The sequence below is a fragment of the Falco biarmicus genome, chromosome 15 (genome assembly GCF_023638135.1).
Source record: "Falco biarmicus isolate bFalBia1 chromosome 15, bFalBia1.pri, whole genome shotgun sequence".
Taxonomy (NCBI): domain Eukaryota; kingdom Metazoa; phylum Chordata; class Aves; order Falconiformes; family Falconidae; genus Falco; species Falco biarmicus.
This window is the reverse complement of record NC_079302.1, coordinates 21,244,969-21,265,750: the sequence shown is the minus strand read 5'-3', so window position 1 is coordinate 21,265,750 and position 20,782 is coordinate 21,244,969. Positions and strand designations below refer to the sequence as shown.

The 20,782-nt window shown below is 46.5% G+C and overlaps 2 protein-coding genes and 1 long non-coding RNA gene across 5 annotated transcripts in view; 2 read left to right on the top strand and 1 right to left on the bottom strand.

Moving 5' to 3' along the window:
* The window catches only part of PHAF1 (phagosome assembly factor 1), a 37,685-nt gene extending 34,259 nt beyond the window's left edge, over positions 1 to 3,426 (top strand). For 2 of the 3 annotated variants that reach the window (XM_056360667.1, XM_056360668.1), the window contains exon 17: positions 5 to 2,064. In XM_056360667.1, the coding sequence (XP_056216642.1) occupies positions 5 to 94 (90 nt within the window). In that variant the 3' untranslated portion in view covers positions 95 to 2,064. Of the gene's footprint in view, positions 1 to 4; positions 2,065 to 2,114 lie in introns of those variants that run through there. The other variant, XR_008825681.1, reaches the window with a different exon arrangement.
* A 1,263-nt stretch (positions 3,427 to 4,689) lies between these two features.
* LOC130159259 (uncharacterized) lies at positions 4,690 to 7,900 on the top strand. The gene is made up of 3 exons (XR_008825683.1): positions 4,690 to 4,875; positions 5,201 to 5,258; positions 7,756 to 7,900. It is a non-coding gene; the product is annotated as an uncharacterized LOC130159259 (long non-coding RNA).
* A 14-nt stretch (positions 7,901 to 7,914) lies between these two features.
* Positions 7,915 to 20,277, bottom strand: B3GNT9 (UDP-GlcNAc:betaGal beta-1,3-N-acetylglucosaminyltransferase 9). The gene is made up of 3 exons (XM_056360670.1): positions 19,920 to 20,277; positions 12,442 to 12,484; positions 7,915 to 11,590 (listed from the first exon to the last, which is right to left on the bottom strand). Exon 3 carries the CDS (start codon positions 11,524 to 11,526, stop codon positions 10,279 to 10,281), a length of 1,248 nt encoding a protein of 415 aa, XP_056216645.1. The 5' UTR covers positions 11,527 to 11,590; positions 12,442 to 12,484; positions 19,920 to 20,277; the 3' UTR covers positions 7,915 to 10,278.
* Positions 20,278 to 20,782: the final 505 nt, after the last annotated feature.

Sequence of the window (20,782 nt, the reverse complement as noted above, 5' to 3'; positions counted from 1 at the left end):
GCAGGTGATGCAGAATAATCACATAGCTTCTGTTACTCTGTACGGCCCAACGCGGCCCAGCAGCCAGTTGAGAACATCGGACCTTCCCCAGTGAGCATCCCCTGCAAAGTCAGCTAATCTCAATGCTACAGAATTAGTACAGCGTGCCTTGATTTGCTGCCACTTATAATATGGAAAGCACGTTATGATTTTTTTTTTTTTCCAATAAGCCTTTCCACCCAGGAGTGGTGTGGAGGGGAAATTCTCTCAACCCTTCATCATGGGGCATGGAACTGTTGATGGAGGAAAGCAGCTTAGGTGCCTGTGCCGTCATTTATTCCTCTCCGTTGCCCTCATCCTATGCAGCACAGACCTGAAGAGAACTGTCCCCCCTTCTCAGCTGGCAGAAGGGGGAAACGGAAGAGGGGCACGTAATGACTGCAAGAGTTAGAAGCACAAACTTTCTGAGCCTTGGAGCATCTGGAAGCAGGTATTGATTTTAGTCTGTTTGTGTTACTGTATTGATGTGGTGGTCACATTTTAAGAAAAACGTGTGTGTGTATATATATAGATATAAACACATCGGTATTTCTGTGGCTTAGGACATTGTACCAAGTGTGACAAGGATGTATATATGTCCATGATTTCAGGCACCACATCTTTGTGTAACTTTAAACCAAGCAAGTAGCATGTGTATAATACTTGGTTGTAACATTTGCACTACATACACTTTAATTACTTGATAAATGTTTATCTTCACTGAGGAGCATCTGTGTACTGGGTGTGAGTGGGGTGTGATGGTTATTTAATGTACGCTGCGCATAAAGCTTATTTATACAGTGGATCGAATTTATCCACCTTCCTGCACTAATATTTACTTGATATGCTGAAACAATTTTTTTTTTTTTTCTGCCATGGCTGGTTTACTAATTTTTTTCATATGCAGTTTCAAAAAGAAATAAATGTAGAAGGGGTTATTTCTATGATTGAATTATGTTTTGGTGAAAAGATTTGATACAGTTTTTCATACTAGTGAAAATTTTGATGAAGAAACAGTGTTGCCTCATTTGCCTCTGTTCCAAAATCCTTTATTCCTACTCTCTTTTGTTAGAGAAAGAAAAGCTGTATATAGTCGTATCTCAGAAGGAAATTTCCTGAGCTCTGCCATCACCAAGAAAACCTTTTCTGTAACTTTTGATGTATGGTTTTAATTTATGCCAAAGGTTTAGCCAAAGACATCCTTGTTGTAGATTCACCATTTCTGTACATACATGCTAACTGCACACCCCACCCCAGCAGACAGGATATAGGCTTCTTTCTAGTTGGGAGATGCTGCTCGCGACATTTTATCCCAGGAGGATACTTTTAGGTTTCTAGTTCTCTTACCAGTCTTATTTGGGGGAAATAGGTGGTCTGTCTTTGAAATATTGAACCCTTTTTAAAAATGGACAAGAGAAATGTATAATTTTATCCCATTTTTAATATTTTGGTGTCGCAACTTGTGATACATAGATGACAATTTTGTGAGTTTTACTATGTGTGTACAGATTTTGTAAATATGACATTTTTGTAATTTTAACTCCATGTACAGTGTAATCCTGTATAGTTTATCAATGAATGAGAGATAGGAAGTCGAGTGTTAACTGAAGTTTTGGATCCTGGACCAGTAGCAGGAATAAATGTGGTGTGTGTGCGTGTGCGCGTGAGACGTTCTTTGCCATTTAGTCTTCCTGTATACTGTGATACTCTAAACTGTTTTGCTAAAACAAACAAAAAAGCCCTATGGAGAATCTAATGGATAAGGAAAAAGTTACTGTTTACCTTTATCCCTAGGTGTCACTCCTGTTGAATCCCTGTTCAATCTGTGCTGTCTCCTGTGATCATTGCTTGCTAAGAAAATTCTATGCCTCAACCTTCCTTTTGTTTCCTCTCTAATTTTAATTTCATTTTACATAGCCCTTCTGTAAATTAAATGGAATAATAATGAGCATGTACACTGAAAGAAAAATAAAGAGAGACTCTCAGTTACTGTTTTTGTGTTAAATACAGTTGCTGGGTGTGTTTGTAATAAAATCATGGATGTTCTTGCTTTTTTTTTCTTATCAATTAGTTCTTTTTATTTTACTGTCTTTCAGATGTTTTATTTGAAGGACCTGACTAGTGTTCCTCCTTTACAGCCGATACAGGGTGTTCTCCAAAGAAACAGTATGAAAACATAATGTAACTTTGCAATCTGTTTCCTAGTAGATTTGTGAAAGCGTCTTAAAAATTTTTGCCCTGAAGTGGAGGAGGAGTCTTTGTAGTAAATAACACCGTGGCTTCTGTATTGTGTTCAAAAATGCAGCAGTTACGCTAATGTCAGCCTTTGGGCATTGTGAAAATTGATCAAGCGTCAAAGAGTTTGAATATCACAACAGAATGGAAGAAATGTCTGCAGTGAAACGAGCAAATGTGAATTCTCATACTGCTTGCTCGTGCCCTCGGCTACCTTGACAGAAAATCATTGGAAGTCTGCTTACCCTGAAGTAGCTTAGAGGTTAATTAATGAAGGACATAAGGAACGGGACTCCTGTTCCCATTCACATTTCTCCCGCACTGGCTGCATCATGCAGGGTAGGGCACTCAGCTCTCCCTCCTCTAGCGGCCTTCCGTTTTGGATTATAAAATTACCTTTCTCTTGGAGGATTTTATGATCTCTGACTTGGAATGATGTGCGCGCTTATGTTCGTTACTAAAATATGACAGCAATCTTGCTAATTTCAATTAATTAATCCTTTTCTAATAAAAGCTCCAGATGAGCTGCAGGAGGAGATAAATTCTTGATGGGACGATTTGAGTAATAGCTATGCAGATGCTGCCAATATCCTGCTCTCGAGCATATTCAGTTCAAATTCTTCAGATGTGTGAAGTCAGGACCGCTGCTGTAGCACGCGCCTTGAGACGCAGAGCAGGATGTCAGCAGCTAACCAAAGGTACTTAATAACTTCAGTGACTCCTGTCTTCGCTTGCAGTGCTCTGGTGAGTCAAAGCAACTAAAACAGTGTAGATAATGAAATGTGCTCCCTTGACAGCCTAGGTGCTGCTGTAGGTCTTGAAAAGTTCCTCTAACAGACAAAAAATAAAGGCAACTTTGCATCTTGGCTGCTACTGATGGGCTGAGTGCAAAGCATTTGACTTCTGGGAGAGGCAGAGCTCCAGAAGGGCTCAGGGAGATAATGTGGAGCAGTTCTTCTGGGTTTCCTCAGCTTTCCTTTGTGATTGCAGCTGTTCATAGCTCACTCTGCTGAGATGTTTTGTTTGCTGCTGTTTGCGCTAAGCCAAGCTGTTCCTGTGCTGATGCATTAGGGGAGCTGGTGTGGAGCTTTAAGGACTTGCTGGCTTGAAAAATTTAGGACGCTGGATGCGGGGATGGGAACGACGGCAGTTCTGAATTGCCCGGATGCAGAGAGGAAGGAACAGGGAACAGAGGAGCAATGGGGGAAAAGGTGAGGCTGGCAGGGTGGTGGGAAGGAGGGGCTGGACCAAGGCTGTTTGTCCAGGCCGAGAGCAGCTCCTGACGGAGGGATGCTGTGTGCCAGCTGGAGCTCTGCCGGGCCAGCTGGGCAGTGTGCATCCCTTCCCAAAGGAACCAGATGTTTGGGCTGTGTCAGGTCCCACCTCAGCAGGTGCCCTTGTTAGGATGACTATGGTTTGATATGGATCCTGTGTGTTGGCAGCATGTGCATTGGTCCATCATTTTGGTTTCGTATGATGAAACTGTTTGGTATAACATTACATATAATTGCATATTTAATAAAACACATTGTGCATATGATCCCATTTTAGTGTGTGCCTTTTTCCTTTGTATAAAAGTTAAAGATTTTGAGTGTCTGTCTGCTCGAGTATTATGGTGTTTTCCACAGTACTTCATCTGTTTGCACTTAATAAATCTGATTGTTGTGTGCTTCTTTCTGGAGGCGAAGCTGACATTTCTTCCTGTACTCTTTAGGCTTGCAGGCAGTCCCTGGGCTCCTGTGAATATTGCAGGCAGTACTGTATAGATGAGTGCGGCTGTGTAATATTAGAACCCTCTGTTCCCCAAAATGCAGTTCCTGTCAAGAAAACACAACTTTCTGTTGCCAGGAATCCATCACACTTCTAATTCTAAACAGATTTGATTTTTTTTTTTTCTGAAATAGTAATTGGGTGGTGTGTGAGAACTGATTCATGCGCTCATGATCATATTCCAGAACTCCCATCAAACCTGTTTAAAACAAATCTTTCCTATGGCTCACCATTACAGTGAGATGGTGATTCATCATGGTTATCAGGGGCTGGCTGGAGGTTAGATCCCAGCTGGCGTTTCGCATTAACTTTCTAGGTGGTGTTAGTTGCTTAACGACTCTGCTAAGCTGAACTTCTGTTAGGTTTTGTGTTTGATGGCTCCAAATGTGTATGACTACATCTGCATGTGTGAAGCTGTGTGTCTCTTACTTTGAAAGAAACAGTATGTCCAAGCTGTAGCTGTTTGCTTGCTTCAGAGTATTTGGACAAAGGACTGAGATGTCTGATATGGCAGGATTTCACGTGGGCTGGTTGTGGTTCATAGGGCTTTGAGTTCAGAGTAATTCTTAGGGTCATGATGCAAACAGCATTATTTTATGCTGGCTTTGCAGATACAATTGTTCCGTGTCAACTTTTGCCCCATAAACACTTTTTTTTTTTTTGAAATTGTACTTCCTTTATCTTGGTTAAGAGCACAAAGCACTCTTTTTCTGGCCGAGCCTGTCAGATGTAACCTCACGCAGCACATGTAGCCAAATAAATATATCATGTGTGCAGGGGGAGTTACAATACAAATTCGTTCTGGTTGGTTCTTTTCACGTCAGGTATGGCCCAGGATGTTTCAGAGATAAGGTAAGGTTGAAGCGTAACAGGGGGAAATTAAAAGTGGAGCTTCCTGAGGATGTAACTCTTAAGTGTTAAAATAGGATCAGCAGTTAATAAAGAAGGGGGCTTTGTTCAAGGCCAGGGAATAACCATTTCACTGAGTGAAAACTGCACCTACGAGGGGATTTGCTTCTGCAGGGAACGTATGTGCCACTTGGAGAGCCCAGGTGGAACTCAAACAGCATATTCTCTAACCTATGTGTGTGACTAATAGTCATTGTTTAAACGTTTTATCTGCCAAACCTTATATCCAAGGCTTTTGTTTTATTTTTGGGCACGTGTATTTTTCCAGCAGGCAAAAACATTCATTTTCATGATCTGGAAACGCACTGCTTGGAGCAGCAGGAAAGGTAAGCTGGAGTCGGCAGGCAGGGCCATCTACCGTGGTGTAAGAAAGATAAATTTTTTTTTTTTTGTGTAATGATTTAATGTGACCCTTTTAAAGAGGAATGAATTAGGGTATGAAAAAGAAGTGTTCCTAGTGTGGTCACTTCGAAGTACTGCATATTGCAATTTTGGAAAGCTGGTTTGAAGTGCCTTAATGTTTCACACCTACACTACATACTCCGCTTCATGCGTACGTTTCGTTCCAGTATTAATATCCTTCGAAGAGACTTTTAGTTTAAATACCAATCACAAAAAAAATCCCCGGGCGTGATGATGCAATGTGCAGTCTAATCAACCAAGTAATCAAAACAGCTTGAATCACTGTCCCCGCTTTTCACCTCCGCTGCTCCCTCACAGGAGAACTGAAGCCCTGAAATCCCGAGTTTACCGTGCTCCTCGCTGGGTAGCCCTGTTGCATCCCCGAGCGTGGAGGCTACTAAGATTATTTCACCCTTTTCTTCTGTTTCTATGCCCAGAGAGAGGATTTGTCTTAATATCATGCCTTTATTCTCACCCAGCTCAGTCAGCCCCCCCGGAGACAAAGCAGTCCCCACGGACCTGTGTGATTTTATGTTATTCCCTGGGCTCAGCACTGGTCTTGTCAGTGGGCAGACTGGGGAGGGGAGGGAGAGACCAGTGAGCTGGGTTTGGGTGAACTGGGGAGAGGGCGTTTGGCTGGTCAAGACTGGTGGGGGAACTGTTTGCTCTGAAGGGGCTTGGATGAACTCTCATTGCTCAGTATGGTTTCCTTACTGGCCATAAGCCTAAAGAATCATGAAAAGTTGGGTTTAAACTGGTCTTGACAAGCATCAGTCGCGTTAGTAGCATCGTTAAGGAAACGTGGGCTCATTTTCAGGGCTGCTGGGACCTACAGCTCCAGCTGAAGGGTACAGCTTGGGGGCTCAGCACTTCTTCAAACTGGGCTTGGGGTGGGGGGGGGGCAGGCACTTGCACCCCGCCAGCCTGGTGGTCTGTCAGCGCTCTCCGGGGGAAATGTTCTCAGTGCTGATATTTAGTGAGGAGTCTCAGAGCCATTTGATTTTTTTTTTTTGTACTGTTTGATTTTTGCAGTTGGGATTTGCTTCCGAGAACCTGCGGTAGGAAGGTGAATAATTAAACTGCAGGCGGGAAGCACGGTATTTGAATACTCGGCTGCTTCAGAGCCATCTCTGCCTTTCTTTTTTGTGGTGTCTAAGTCAGCAGTGGCCTGACTGAATGATGGATCTTGGCATTCGCTACCAGTTTTATGTGTTCAGAGATGCGTTTGGAGGTGCTGAATGTGAGCTTCAAGCCAGCTCTGCTCATTACAGTGACCAAATGTGGCTACTTACGTACAGTAGGAACAAAATCCGACTGTGTGTGGATCCCTGAGTTTCAATAAACCCTACTGTACTGTATTAGCTTCAGATGTTTGTCTGTCTCAAGGAAGCCTGCTTGCTTTCCTTGCTACTGGTGAAACCCACTTAGGGTGTTTTTATGTTTTCTTTTCTCATCATGGGTTAGTCATGAAAAAAGTTGCCAGCAAGGCTTTGTAGCAAAACTCCAACTGGTGCGTTGAATTGGCCAGTTAATAAAGGCCGCTCAGAATGTCATTCTGGAATGGATAGTTTTGGTTTTCTGAGCTGCACAAAAAGGCCTGTAGAGGGTTCTTCCTGCCAGTTCTCATACGCACCTCGGGGTTTAGCATTTTCCTGAAAAGACCCCCATCTTTCAGGAAACATTCTCCAGCTTGGGTGCAGTTAAAGGCTTTTTGCCTGCTGTAGCAGCAAGTAGAACTTAATAAACCGCAGGGAGTACAGCGCTGCCCTCCAGCATGTCCCCAGTGCGTTACGCTCACGTATGGGGTCTGTGAACTTCCAGCTCAACTGCAGAAGCAAATGTAAACTTTTAAAACCAGGTCAAATGCGCTGTGCAGCAGAGGCTGGAGAACTAAAGCAAATGTGTCATTAATAGATACTACGTTTAGTATTCATCAGATAAAAGAAATCGGAATCATTTAGGCTGGAAAAGATCTTTAAGATCACCAAGTCCAACTGTTAACCCAGCGCTGCCAAGCCCACCACTAAACCATGTCCCTGAGCATCTACACATCTTTTAAATACCTCCAGGGATGGTGACTCAGCTGCTTCCCTGGGCAGCCTGTGCCAGTGCTTGACAACCCTTTCAGTGAGGAAATTTTTCCTATTATCCAATCTAAATCTCCCCTGGTGCAACTTAAGGCTGTTTCTTCTCATCACTTGTTACCTGGGACACGAGACCGACACCCACCTCGCTACAACCTCCTTCAAGGTAGCTGTAGGGAGCGGTAAGTGCGCTATTCCATAGACTTAAGACAACAGAGTGATGTGTTTGCTCTAGTTCTGTTTCTGCCAGCTATTGGGGTATGTGCTGGCCCAGGTGGGTGTTTGAACAACTTTGATCTGGGACAAAATGCACTCATTAATGCCACATTGTGGGTAGATTGCAGAACTGAAGACATCCTAGAGGGAGAAGCCAATCTGTGTGTCCCCAAGCTTAAAAGCAAGATCTTGGTAAGGACTGCTGCGCCTGTCTGCCTGCCTTGTGGGACATCATAGGGTAAGTCGCGTTTATTTTTCTGTCGTTACCATTAAATTAAGTCTGACATAAGGAAAGATTCAGCGCAAGTTATCCCAAATAACAAAAATGTATTGTTTATGTTGCTGTCTCCATGAAAAATACCTTTGGTGTTAGTCTTACAACGCGTGTGCAGGTGAACTTGACAGACTCACTCTGACAACTGGAGGCATGTCTGCATGCTGGCTTTTAATTATGGTATAAATAATTTCCCAAACTGTAAACTAATCACACATAATACATTTCTGTACAAGCTCATAAATACATGTCACACGTGTTAGCAGACGGGGACGTGGCTGGCTGGCTTCCACCAGCGAGGCTCTGGCTTATTTCCACACCCAACAGAGCTCCTTGGAAAGCCCACGTGAGCATTTTGTATGTCAGGATTGCGTTGCTGAAAATATCCCAGATCAACATGTGGTCCCTTGATTTCTCCATATATATATGGAAATAAAATAGAAATTTCTTTATATATATATATGGAAATAAAATAGAAATTTCTTTATATATATATATGGAAATAAAATAGAAATTTCTTTATATATATATATGGAAATAAAACAGAAATTTTTTGATTTCTAGCTGACCTTTCCTGGGAAATACATTATCGTAAGGCATAAACCCTTACGATGAAGATAACATGTAAGACTGGTATTAACAGCCCACCAACAGCTATTACCAGCTTGCTTTCCTCTGTGTTGTGCATAGTTAACATGAGTACCAAGCCTGGTCTGCTGCTGGGTAGCAGGAGGGTTATACCCAGCTATGAAATGCAGATGCTCCGCAGGCTCTGTTCAAGGCAAAGCAGTTTCCTGGACTTTTATGACTGATTGTAGTTCCTTTTTGGAGCTGTATGTGCCCTCCTGAAGAGGGATGGCATTGAGGGTTCTCTGATGGAGAGGAGTTCTGTTGAGGGGGAAAAAATTGCAAAAGAAGTATCAGGTGAACTCAGGCTCTTTGCCCTGTGGATTTCATAGCTTTTTAACCCTGATTTAGAGGAATTTACTCCCTCTTTGATGTCCAAGAAAAGGATGTTCTTTTAAGGTAATCTGCTGGAAAAAAACAAAAGCTTTGAAGTATTGACTATTCTTTGAAAAACTAAGCAATCCAGTGTTCTTGTCTGTTGCTTAAAATACTCTTGAAGCTACAGGCTGACTGAAACTTGGAAAGCCCAGCAGAAAGATGGCTGTGTGGTTTTGCTTTCTTGCAATAAATGTAGAACGGCTTTTACTCTGAAGCCCTTTCTGTCTGAAGACTACTTTCTGCCTTCACATGACACCTGCAGCAATGTGAAGAGTCTTGGGTGCTCTTTGCAGCTGACTGTACGCCAGGCAAGAGCACTGAGGCCTACAGAAACCAGCCCAGGCCATTGACAAGTTTTCCTTTGGTTTTAAAGAAGCTCCCAAATGTGATGCAAGTAGCAGCTCCGTGTGCTTTTATCCTCACAAGTGAAGGCCAAAGGATGTCTCCAGCTGTGAACCTTCTGAAGATCTGGATTAGACTGTGAGAGAGATCAGATACCGTTGGATGATGTTGAGTCTTCGCTGAGTGCATGTCACCATAGTATAGAGAGCCTGAGTTCGTGGAAGTGCCAAAACCTGGTCCCCTGAGTCCCGAGTGTGTCAATGAAGCAGATACTTGAACTGAGGAGTTGCTACGAATAATGAAAAATCAAACCTCAGAGGGATCAACTCAAAGTCCTTCTTGTCCTTTCTTTAAAGGCCCTTTGGAAGTCTGCCCCTTCCCAGTAATCTACTCGCGTGTCTTGCTTAACCAGCCACGCCAGCCTCAGCATCCAGTTTTCTTGTAGCCCACCCTATCTGTAACGTGTAGGACCCCATGTAGTCGTTCTTCTTTTCTTATGAGGCTTACAGAAAGCCCACCAGGCAGCAGTGATTTGATTTGAGCGTATACTAAGGTGACTTGATTTCTTTTTATACTCTAGTTCCTGTGTAGTTTGGTCATGTCTCAATGAGTCTGAGTCAAGGTAATAAGTTGACAGCAATCCCTGTGCTCCATGGTGTTATCTCTTACCCTCTGTCTTCTTTCATTTCTCACATTTCCAACAATGCTGAAAAATCTCCAAGGACTGCATTTTGCAATGTGCTTTTAGACACTGGCCCACTAAGCACTACTAGAATTCTAATAAATAGTAATAAATTAAAGATACTGTTACGATTATTTGGACTCATTAATGGAGAAGGACCTGCACAGGGGGTGTGTGCAAATGTGGAATTGTGGCAAATTCCTGCAACAGTTTGTCATCTTTTCTTAACATTGTAAATAAGATGTGCTAAAATACTTCTAAAGTCTGGTTGGTTGGTTGCAACCATTCCAGGTTCCCTTTCTCAGCTGGTTGCTCTGCGTATCTGCGTCTGTCTGCCTGCGTTACCCGAGGGGTGATGCCTGTGTGGTTGGTTGAGCTTTCTTTTTCCATTGGAAAGGCTTCTTCACTTGCTTTTTCTGAGTACAGGAAAGATGTGGGCTGTGGAGCAGGTTCCACATTAGCCAGATCTCGGCAACTTTCAGACTGTGAACTACCATGAGATCTTTGTAAAAACAGGGGTCAAATGTCTGTAGGTGTGGGGCAGCAGAAGGCTTGACAATGCCAAAGGTCTTGAATCCTTCGTGCAGAACGGGTTTGAGGTTGATTCTCTGTAAGCACATGCCCAAAAAGACGTCATCGATGGGGAAGAGTTCTACCTCTCTGCAAGCCCTAGAGAGCTTCCTCATGGTACGGCTGGACAGCAAAAACCCCCCTCCCCCTGCGTAGGCTGGGTAGATGCTCAGCCCGTACATGGTCTCTGGGATATAGTATTTGCTTTTTCGGACACGGATAGGGCGAGCGTTGTAGATGATGTCCCCAACAAAGAGGTCCTCAGTGGGGTCATGTCTCTCAAGGAAGTCAACAATGTTCTCGACGTTGACAAAAACATCGGCGTCACCTTTAAAAATAAATTTCACATTGTGGCAGAATTCAGCTGCCCAGTTCAGGAAGTGGATCTCCTTCAGGGTCAGGTTGAAGAAAGTGTCCACGAAATCCCAGAGTAAAATGTCCCGGTATGCCTGACTCTCCTGGTGGACCAGGGTCTCCCATGTCGCCAGCACTGTCCTGTTCTTTGGTGTTCCCAGGAGGAACACTCGCTGGATCTGCTCCCCATTCACCAAACCCTCCCTGCCCCAAGTCTTCCGGACAATCTCACGTCTGTCAAAGTCTTCAACTACTGATTTGATCGCGATGAGCAGAAAGGGACCTCCAGGTATTTTCCTGCATTTCTTGGGCTGGTTAATGAGGATATTGAAGTTCCTGTTGTCCTTGTTTAGAAGGTAACGCTTGAAGTTGAAGGCAGAATCAGTCAACGGGGGTGCAGTTGTAGTCTGGACCTTCTTGTTGGCCACTTCTGTTCGTCTAATGGTAGGAGTTACTGGGGGTCTGGGTGCCGTTGCCTCTGCTGGCATCAGTCTCCAAGATGCTCTGGCGTCAGAGAATATTTTTGACGTTCCTGAAGGCTTCTTCTGTGTTGGTTCCTTGTTTCCTACTGGGACTAAATGTTCCAGCTGGGAGTAGAGTAAAGAGCAAAGCGCTACCAGCAGGAGGAGGGTACAGATCGCATCCCCTTTGAGACGAACTCTCATTGTCTCTGTGGTGTTTCTGGCACTGTTAAAAGCTGTGTTTGAGCTGCCTGGCACCAATGTCCATCTGTAAATAAACGTACAGCGCGTCAGCAATGAGGATTCAGCAGCTTTGAAGCATGCAGACAAGACTACCTGAAACGCCGTGTAAAAAACTAGCAGCAAAGTGCGTTTTACTCGTAGAAACACCGAGACACGTGAAGGAACTTGCTAAAAGGCACAGGGGCTGCAAACCTAATGCTGATCCTAGGGCTCTGGCTCTGTCACTTGGTTAGTTAAGTCACCAAGCAGGCATCCATCCTTCTGAAAACCACTGCTGAAGCGCCCCGTGAAATCAGCCCTGCCTCCCGCGTCCTGCTCTGCCAAACACATTTTGCCATTGCAGAGATCTCACTGCTTTGGGAAAAACAAGGTGGGAAATGACGAACAATGCCGTTCTTCCAGAAATAATGAGATATTTTTTTTCCTTTTTTTTTCTTTTTCTTAGTAACTGTTTCTTGCTGGTTTTACTCTTTTTTAATCAAAACAGCAAGGTGCAGAGCTGGCTGCTGGAGGGCAGACTTCTCGGCATCAGAGTGGCACTGGCGTTTCCCCGCATGCAGTGCCAGCTCTCACAAACGAACCACTATCTGTGCCTTCAGAATGAATACATCGGGCATATTCTCGAATGCACATAGGGCCTTTTTGCTGCCAATAATCTTTATAAAATATTAAACCATTATAAATAACTTCCATTAATGAGGTTGGAAAGGGCCACGGGTGTTTTGCTTCTGCCAAATCACCCTGACCGGTAAGCAAGAGGTGGGCAAATAAATCCCGATATGCAGAAGCAAGGTAGTGCCTGGCGCTGGGAACATTTTACCCGCATGTGAAAGATGAAGCTGCCTTTTGAAACAGCAGATTTGATTCCTCACTTACACTTTTCCTGGAGATCTTCTGTCTCATTCAATCAGTTCTTCAACTGCAAGCAAACAAACAAACAAAAAAGAGTAGTAAGAAGGCAGAAAGTGGCACGTCATCGTGGTTCAGGGAAAGAGCTGGTCAAGTGTCTGTAGCTGCAGCGAAGGTAGGTCCTGGCTGCCGCTGTACGTGCAGTGATGCCAAAACGGCACAGAGTAACTGCTCAGAGATTAATTTTGTCTTTAAGCAGCAAAGGTATATATTTTGCAACTGCTGGGGAGCTAGCTGGTTCGCACCGGACAAACTAGCTCCGAAGTTCTCAGGGAAAAGTTGGGTATTATACAGTTTTCATGAGAGGTTACAACATCTTTACAAACATACTCATTTGATTTTGACATCTAACCATTCTATTCGTAATAGGTGGGATCTAGGTGGAGTAAACCTTTCAACTTTTTGTTCAACGATTTCCTGGCTCACAGGTCTCCTTATCTCCTTCAGGTGCCCACTGAATTTTTTCTAATTATTCAGAGTACGTTCCTTTACTTTAACATCGTCAGTGGAACATTTTCCAATTATTCAGAGTACATTCCTGTCTCAACATAACCAGAGCATTGTACCAAACTCATCCTGACTAATCTTTTTACGACCTTGCTCTGTGTCAGCAGCGCTGCTGTTCCCCGCAGCAGCATGCAGCCGAGTGGCACCGAGGGGACCCACCAGTGCTCCTGGAGAAGGCAGGTGGCAGTCATAATCCCTACAGTCCTTAGCAAGGAGCGGGCTTCTAAAAGTTCAACTCCACCCAAAAATTTGCCCACAAGTGCACAGAAGTATATTACACATCCGATGTTTTTTTTCGCTGATGATGTTTTACGGTCGTAGCCAATTTACAGCTCTAGCTTGCCTGTGCCGCGTGAGCAGAAGCGCCCTTAGAAGGTACTACAGCTGTCTGTCTGTCTGTCTGTCTGTCTTGGGTGAACTGAGACTATATCCAAAAGCTGCCTGGCTGTGCCCCAGCCGCCTTCTTACCAAGCACCTCGCTGCCCCATCAGATCCATCAAATGTTTGAATCCGTAAGTGGCTGCCGCCTGGAGGCTGAACATCCATCCGTGCGCTCCACAGGTGAACAGTGCTGAAAAAAGTGAACTGCAGGAATAAATTGTGTAGGAAGCTGCAAGTCCTGGCTCCTCCATCCTTTGTAAGTGTTTTTACCTTTCTTTAGTAAGGAGTTGTTTGGGTTTTTTGTTTGGTTTTTTTTTTTTTGCGGTACCTTTCATTTCTCTCCTAGGCTAGGCAGATGTTTTAACTTGCGTAGCTTTGATATTAATAGCAAGGTTGTAGAGTTTTCTCTGATATCTCATAAATTGTTGTTAAAATGCTTATAATCATCAGAAGCTGAGTTTTGTTTATGTTCTTTCTGCCCCATGACTTGGCTCATAACTGTTCTCAGCCTCCTGAAACAGTTCCTTCTAACGCATATAGGGTGTTAGTTTGAGTTTTTTGTCTGTCGTGTCCCAATTACCCTTGCCACGTCCTGATTGCCATGCTCTGCAGCAACCTGCTGTGTTTCAATTTTGTGCTAAATCATCCTTTATCTGTCAAGACGTGCTTCCCAGCAGGCTTTTGCTCATGTTGCCTCCAGTATTTTTGCAGAAGTTCCAGGGTTATGAAGGGATGGTCCTGCTACACCCAGGACATGCCACTGAACTGGATCCACTACAGAGAAATTGTCTGTCCCTCTTCTGCCCATCACGACCAAGAATTTTTGCTGGGTGCTATTGAGATACCTAAAATAGGGACCTTGTCTCAAAAAGCTCATAAGAACTAAAACGGAGGCATTTTTTCTCCTTCTGTTGTGACAGAATTAGCTTTATTGAGTGGCTATGTAGGTCTGTGCACGCAGCCTCCAAAGTGAGTGGGAGATGTGCAGCCCCTGGTGGAACAGATCCTGACAGCGTTGGGATGTTTGTTCTTTGTAAAGTCTCATCTCTTTCCCCGCTGTAATAACAATCTTTTTTTTCTTTTTCTATGCAAAAGTTTGATCTTATTTCAGCTGCCAGGCTCCAGATGGTAATTAAGGAGCTGGATGAAAGTCCTGGCTCTTTCCTGTGTTTAATTTTATCAGAGAGGGTTTGGAATAAAATGTGTGTGTCATGGAACTCGTAATTTCCATGGCTCACAGATTTATCCTGCCAGCATCTCAGAATCTGGCAATAAGTGCCCTTAGAAAAGCCAAGAAAAACCCTGAATTGATACAAGCCTGGGCTGATAGCCCAGATTTTCTTCTGTGTTTTCATTTATTGAAAGAAAGAATCTGAAATAGCGATTTCCATGCTGAAATAAAACAGTTCAGTGCTGAATATAGACATCTCATTTTCAAAAGAAGCTGCCAGTCCTTGAAGTGATTCCTTGATCAAATTATGTGGATTTTCCAGTCTTTGTTAGATATTTCCTTAATTTGAAGGAAATGCCCTCGGTTATTGTAAGGTGTGAGCTCTATCTATGGATGTCAGTGTGGGAAAAGCTGTCCTGTTCTTGAATTCAGAGGGATTGATGATTCTGGCAGACACTCCACTGTGTCCTAAAGCCAAAAAGATTATTCATCCACCTTGACACCAGGGGAAAAAAAATAAAATTACAGGGCTATGAAAGTGAGCAGAAAATACTGGATGCCAAACAAAAGAGATGTGCGCACCCCAGAGCATTTGTCAGCACAGCATCTCGCTGCGTGTCCACATACAAGGCGGACATGCCTCCACGTCATACATCGCTGTGGTGGATCTCCATCCAGCTTGTGGAACGGAGCTGGGGTTATAAAACTGCTGCATCACTCTCTGCCTTGGGGAATGCCGGCTTAATTGCCAGGGCTGCCTCCCATGTCCTCCAAGCCTGGAAAAAAAGGCAGTTGTCCTTCGTGTTGGCTGCCCAGGGATGGCTACAGTAAGGATCTTGTGTCCAGCTGAAGCAGGTTTGAATGGGCCAGTGCAGTTTGCCCCAGCAGTGGGAGAAGGGGGTCCTGGGGCAGGGCGGGGGTGTCGCGTGCTGGGCTGCAGGCACCAGCGATGTCTGAGGGCTGAGCTGGGCTGTAGGAAGAGGCTGAAAGGTCCCACAGCCGTGAGGTGGCAGCGAGGGGAAGCCCCTATGTAAGGAGCGTGCTGGAAGGACCGAGGGGACCACAGCCTGCGTGGCCAGAGAGGCAACAAAGTGCTTGAGAACTGGAAGTGGCTGGAGCTCGGCACCCTGGTGAGCTTCCAGGCAGGGAATCTGACCTGTGCTGTTGCACGCTCGGGCAGAGGGCCCTCACCTCGGCCTGGTTTTCATTTGTTTGAGAAGAAGATTCTGAAATGCAGCCAAGAAGTGCTGCAAGAAAAGCTGTTAAATGATGACTTAAAAAACCCCAGTTGCTAGTCCTTCATTCCCAGCTGAATGACGTGAAGCCTTGAGCTTCCTCCTTGTGCAGCGGTCATCACGTCTCCATCGCTTGGCACTTCTGCTCACATGGGCCCAGCTGGGAAAAAGCCTCTGGATCCTGGCCCCGAATTCAGTCAAGAAGCCTTGGTGATTCTGGCGTGTTGCTTTGTGCCTTGAAGGGTGGTTATTCATCCCAGCCAGCCTCGGAAAAAGCGGCTGAGATAGCGAGGCAAGCTGAAAACGTGGTATATTGAGCAAAAGGGTACAAAATACAGCAACCAGCTGTGCTGCACGCTCATCCCAGCCCAGCCTGCAGAAGCATCCCTCCCCGCCAAACACGGCTGTGGGTTGTCTCTGGAGAAACCTGCTGCGCACGAAGCTCTTCCAGCCCCCGGAGCTGCCGCTGGTAGGTTCAGGTTGGGCAATGGAGTGGCCACATACGGTGTAGCTGTGCAATATGGTTGTGGTTGCTGATGGAGGTGTCTTTTATCTGTTTCTCTGTAAAATAAGCTAAAGCAAGTGTTGGGGATCCAGTACTGATGGGTTCAATGAGTTTTTTGCAGTCCTGAGGGGCACTTGGAAAGTTCTGGGTGTTGGGGTGCTTGGAGTCAATGCTTGAAGTTTGGGGTATTTGTTTTCATTTCATGTTGGTCGAACACATTTCACGACAAAGCTGAGTTGTAGCATTCAGTGCTGGAAGCTGAGACCCAGTCTCTGGCCTGCAGCGGGGAGGTCTGCACCCATGTCCCTCTCCCACCTTGTTCCTAACTCTTTTTCCACCCTGATTCACTCAGCCAGAGCAAATCAAGCTCCCAGGCCCCTCCTCACCTTGTGCTGCTGTTCCTTTGCCTCCTCCTCCTGATGCCATTCAAGAACCCACCAGCAACAAGAACAAGGCGGCACCCTGTGCCTGCCCCGCAGCCGGACTGTGGGCAATAGGTGGGCGCAGGTTAGCGGTGCCCCACCAGAGCAGGGTGCTGGCAGCGAGTGCTCAGCACCGCCTGGAGCTCTGCCGACGACATCTGCCTTCCGACCTTGGCTTGGTCCCTGCCCCCGAGGGCCAGCAGAGCGTTTGACTTCTGTGTCCGCACCAGTTTAATTTAAAAACGTTGCCAAAGATGCGGCCGCACGCAGTGCACTGGTTTGCAAGGGGATCGCTTGTTTTGCACCCTCAAGCCGCGTCGTGCTGCCATCCTTCTCTTGCCTTGTGCAGGAGCCCAAAGCAGAGCGCTAAGGGAAAGGCTTCACGCTCTCGGGTGCGTTATCTTGGCGTGGGTCTTGTGCAGGCAAAACCTTGTCTTCATTTGGCATCGCGTGGGTGTCTGGACTCTTTGGGGTAGCCACAGGGAAATGCGTCAGCTTCCAGCACCAGGTTTGTTCTGCCCCACATACAGAAACATGCATGAAACAACTTGCGTTTAACAGTTTGAGCAGATGTTGGCGGGTTTGAAGGGGAAAAATAGTTCTGTGTGGTGGAGCAGGGGAAGAAGCCCTTTTCCTTTTCTATGTTTGGGTGTCACGTAAGGAGTTTTATTCCTGCGTGGTTTCTTTTTTGGTTTTATTTGTTTCTGAGGGTTTTTTTCTGGTCTCTTCCACCTCCAGGCAAAGTCAATAACCTCATCAAAGTTGATGCCTCAGGTGGCTTTGGTGCCCGCCAGCTCCTCTCTGCATTACAGCGTGTTTGTGAAGTGGTATCATCTGGAGCTGTGGGTTTACAAATTGATGCTGAATGATTTGATCTTCTTGACTAGAGGACAGGGCAGGCTGAAATATCAAGATACACCCTTCGGCACATTGGCTAGTGCAAAGCCCTAGAAAAATGAAGTAATCAAGACAATTGCTAAGCAGCCTTGCCAGAAAGAAGAGCCCATCTCATTCAGCTGCTTAGAAGTTTTGAGTTCTATAAACAAACTGAGAATAGGCATTAGGATTTAATTAGCTGAAAGTCTTAAGAGAGCTTTTCCAGGAGTTGGGATTTTGAGGCAGAACCAAACGAGCACCGTGCAGAGGGGCAGAGGCTCGCAGTGCTCAGCTGCGCATCACAGTGCTGCTCGGGCGCCACTGGCCGGTGCCACTGTCACAGCAGCCCTCCGGCCCCATGCACAGTGTCACCGGCCCAGTGTCACCACTGCTGATACTTGCATTGCAGCACCTGGAGGCAAAAGCTCTGCTGGTTGAAACACAGCACAAGCAGGTTACAAAAATGCAGGCCCCGCTCCAAAGACCATTTCCAACTTTCCTGTTGGAGCCGCTTTTCAGGCCAGCACAAACAGATGGGTGAGTTCTGTGCTGTTACAGGACAGGGTGCCTTATTTATCTCTCTGCTTGCCCCAGTTCTGAAACGCGGGGTTTCACCAGCTTCTCAGCTGGCTGGTCCCATGTTCCGACAGTCTCTCCTGCTGGCGCTGCCAACCTCGCCTTCGCAATGCCAGTCATGTCAGACCCCTGCTTGCAGATGGCTGCTGTGGTGCTTCCTTTTAGCTTCACCCCAGTCAGCAAAGCTTTTATGGAGCGCACAAACTTCAACGCAGAGAAACGGCAGAGCTGCTGTGCGAAGGCTGGAGGTGGATGCTAGGATGTCTGCTTGCGCTTCACATACAGGGGTCCCGGGAAGGAACTTGAAGCATCCTCAGCAGGGAATTGCTTGGTACTGCGCCAGGAGGCAGTGACAGCTGCGCACAGGCGCCCCGGCGATGCTGGGCAGCGCTGGCTGCCTGCACGGCTGTCCGTCCCCATGGCACCTCCGGGCAATGCTGGACACCTGCACCACTCCTCCCGTTGCCCTGCTGACCCAGTGGTAAGTCACTGACGTACACGTGGCACTGTTTGGGGACCACAGCTCTACTGCATTTAAGCAGCACAAGATGCTTTCCTGGCCCTTATGGGCAGGACGTGCCGTGGGGCAGTGCCTGTGCAGGATGGTGCTGCTGCCAGGGGCCAGGGGAAACTGCAGCGCCTCCGAAGCACAGCTCCGCGTCTCTAACATGAGCGGCCAGCTGCCTGCAAGGTAGGAGAAGGTAACATGCGATTATCTTCCGCAGGCTTAGCAGCTGCCTCAGGAGGTGTCTTCCTAAATCCAGATGTGGTCTTGCCTGTAGGTGATCTGATTTTCAGAATTATGGAGAGCGCAGCAGCCCCACACGCACTGTGAGTGCTTGGGGGAGGGGGCCCCTCCTGGAGCCGCCAAGCAAGAACCTGCCCTACCTCTTAAAAATGTTCATTTCCCCTGGCCCCAGGAGGCGAATAAAGCCTTGCAGGCTTGTGAAGGGGTAAGAAACAACCCCGTGGAAACAGCCACTGTCCTTTCCCAGTCTCCCCCAAGCTGCAGCACTCGCTGCCTCTTCAGCTCCGAGGCCCTCTTCTGATTCGATAAATAATGTGCCCGATGTGCCCCCAAACCCAACGATCACAGTGCAATTAGCATGGATGCATCGTTACACCCAGACGTGAACGGGAGAGGGAGTACGTGCTGTCTTGCCCCATGAATTTCAAGATGATACCCAATGCGTGAGTTTATCAGAATCTGCCCAAAAGCTGTTTAAAAAAAAAGTGATTGGTAACTGCCCGTTTCACTGGGACTGCGCTTTTTTCTTTCTCTCTTTGCAACGCAAGGGGGCTTGAAAGTTCCTGTGTTTTCTCAAAGCACACAATAGTGTAACATGGGAGAGGATTCATGTCCTTTCACCGCCGAGGAATGGCTTGTAAATGTAACATGCCACCGCTGGAATGTGTCCGTGGTTGGGAGGAAACCCAGCCTCAGAGCCCTGGAGGCACTGTCTAAAGAAGCCCCAAACTTTCTTCTGTAAAAACAACCTAAAACACCCCAAGAAAGTTCTTGGGGAAGCCAAGTGTGAAGCTGACAGAGCAGGGCTGGTGGTGCCATGTTCAGAGCCTGCAGCTGGCCCTGCCGCAGATTAACCATCACAGCTCGGGCTGCCGCATGTAGCAACGTTGCAACAGCAACAAAGCAAAAAGAAAAGCCGTGGGCTGGGGGAGCAGGAAAGCGCAGGGACGGTCTCCAGTGCACGCTGCTTGCTGCATAACTCTCCCCAACCCACCCTGATCAAACATCCATAATAGATACTTACAGCCCATTTGATAGCGCTGATCCTGTGTCCCGTCGGTAATGTCTCGGCAGCGGGCTGCCAAGTAGGCACATCTGGATGTCGTTAGTGTGAGACATTCCTCAGCCTTTCAGCGAAACCGAGGAAATCCTCGCCGAGCAGAGCAGCACTCGCTCTCCTGCGCTTTGGACCGTTTTTATGCCGAAAGCCAGCAAAGCTCCGCCACTCTCGTGTGCCTACCGGGAGGGCTGCCTGTGCCAGCGGGGTGCGAGACGGGACGCCGGGCTCCCTCCTCGCACCCGCTCGCTCGCTGTAGCGTGGTGGAAGGAGCAACCGCACCAGGGGAAGGAGCTGGGTCCGCGTCCAAGCGGCTGACACGTGATCGGCAGGCTGGGGAGCGCAGATGGCCTCCAGCGCCGCACAGCCCCGCATCCAGCAGCTCCCCGGCTCGGGATGCACGCCGTCATCCGCGCCCCGCACGACAGGGCAGGAACGGGGGTGCTGAGGGATCGAATGTAGAGCCAGGCTGGGGGCTTCCATCACTGCTGCTGTTTTACCGGTTAAAAATAACCAACACAAAAAGGGTGTTTTTTTGTGGTTTTTTTGTGGGTTTTTTTTTCTGTAACTTTTTTTCGATAGGAAATGCAGTGATTTTTCTTCCCCCCCACCCCCTCCACAATTTGGCTTTTTTTTTTTTTTTTTTTATCCCCTTGTGATTATTTACTTTACCTCTGCAAAAGCTTAAAATCAGAAAGTGAGGTTGGATTCAGTTCAGAAGGAAAATCCACTTGGGGGTTGGTTTTTTTTATTTTTTCTAATAGGGAGATGCTGGGAGGAGGCAGGAGCTGAGCAGTGCGGAGGTTGAAGACAGATGTGAGGGTCCCTCC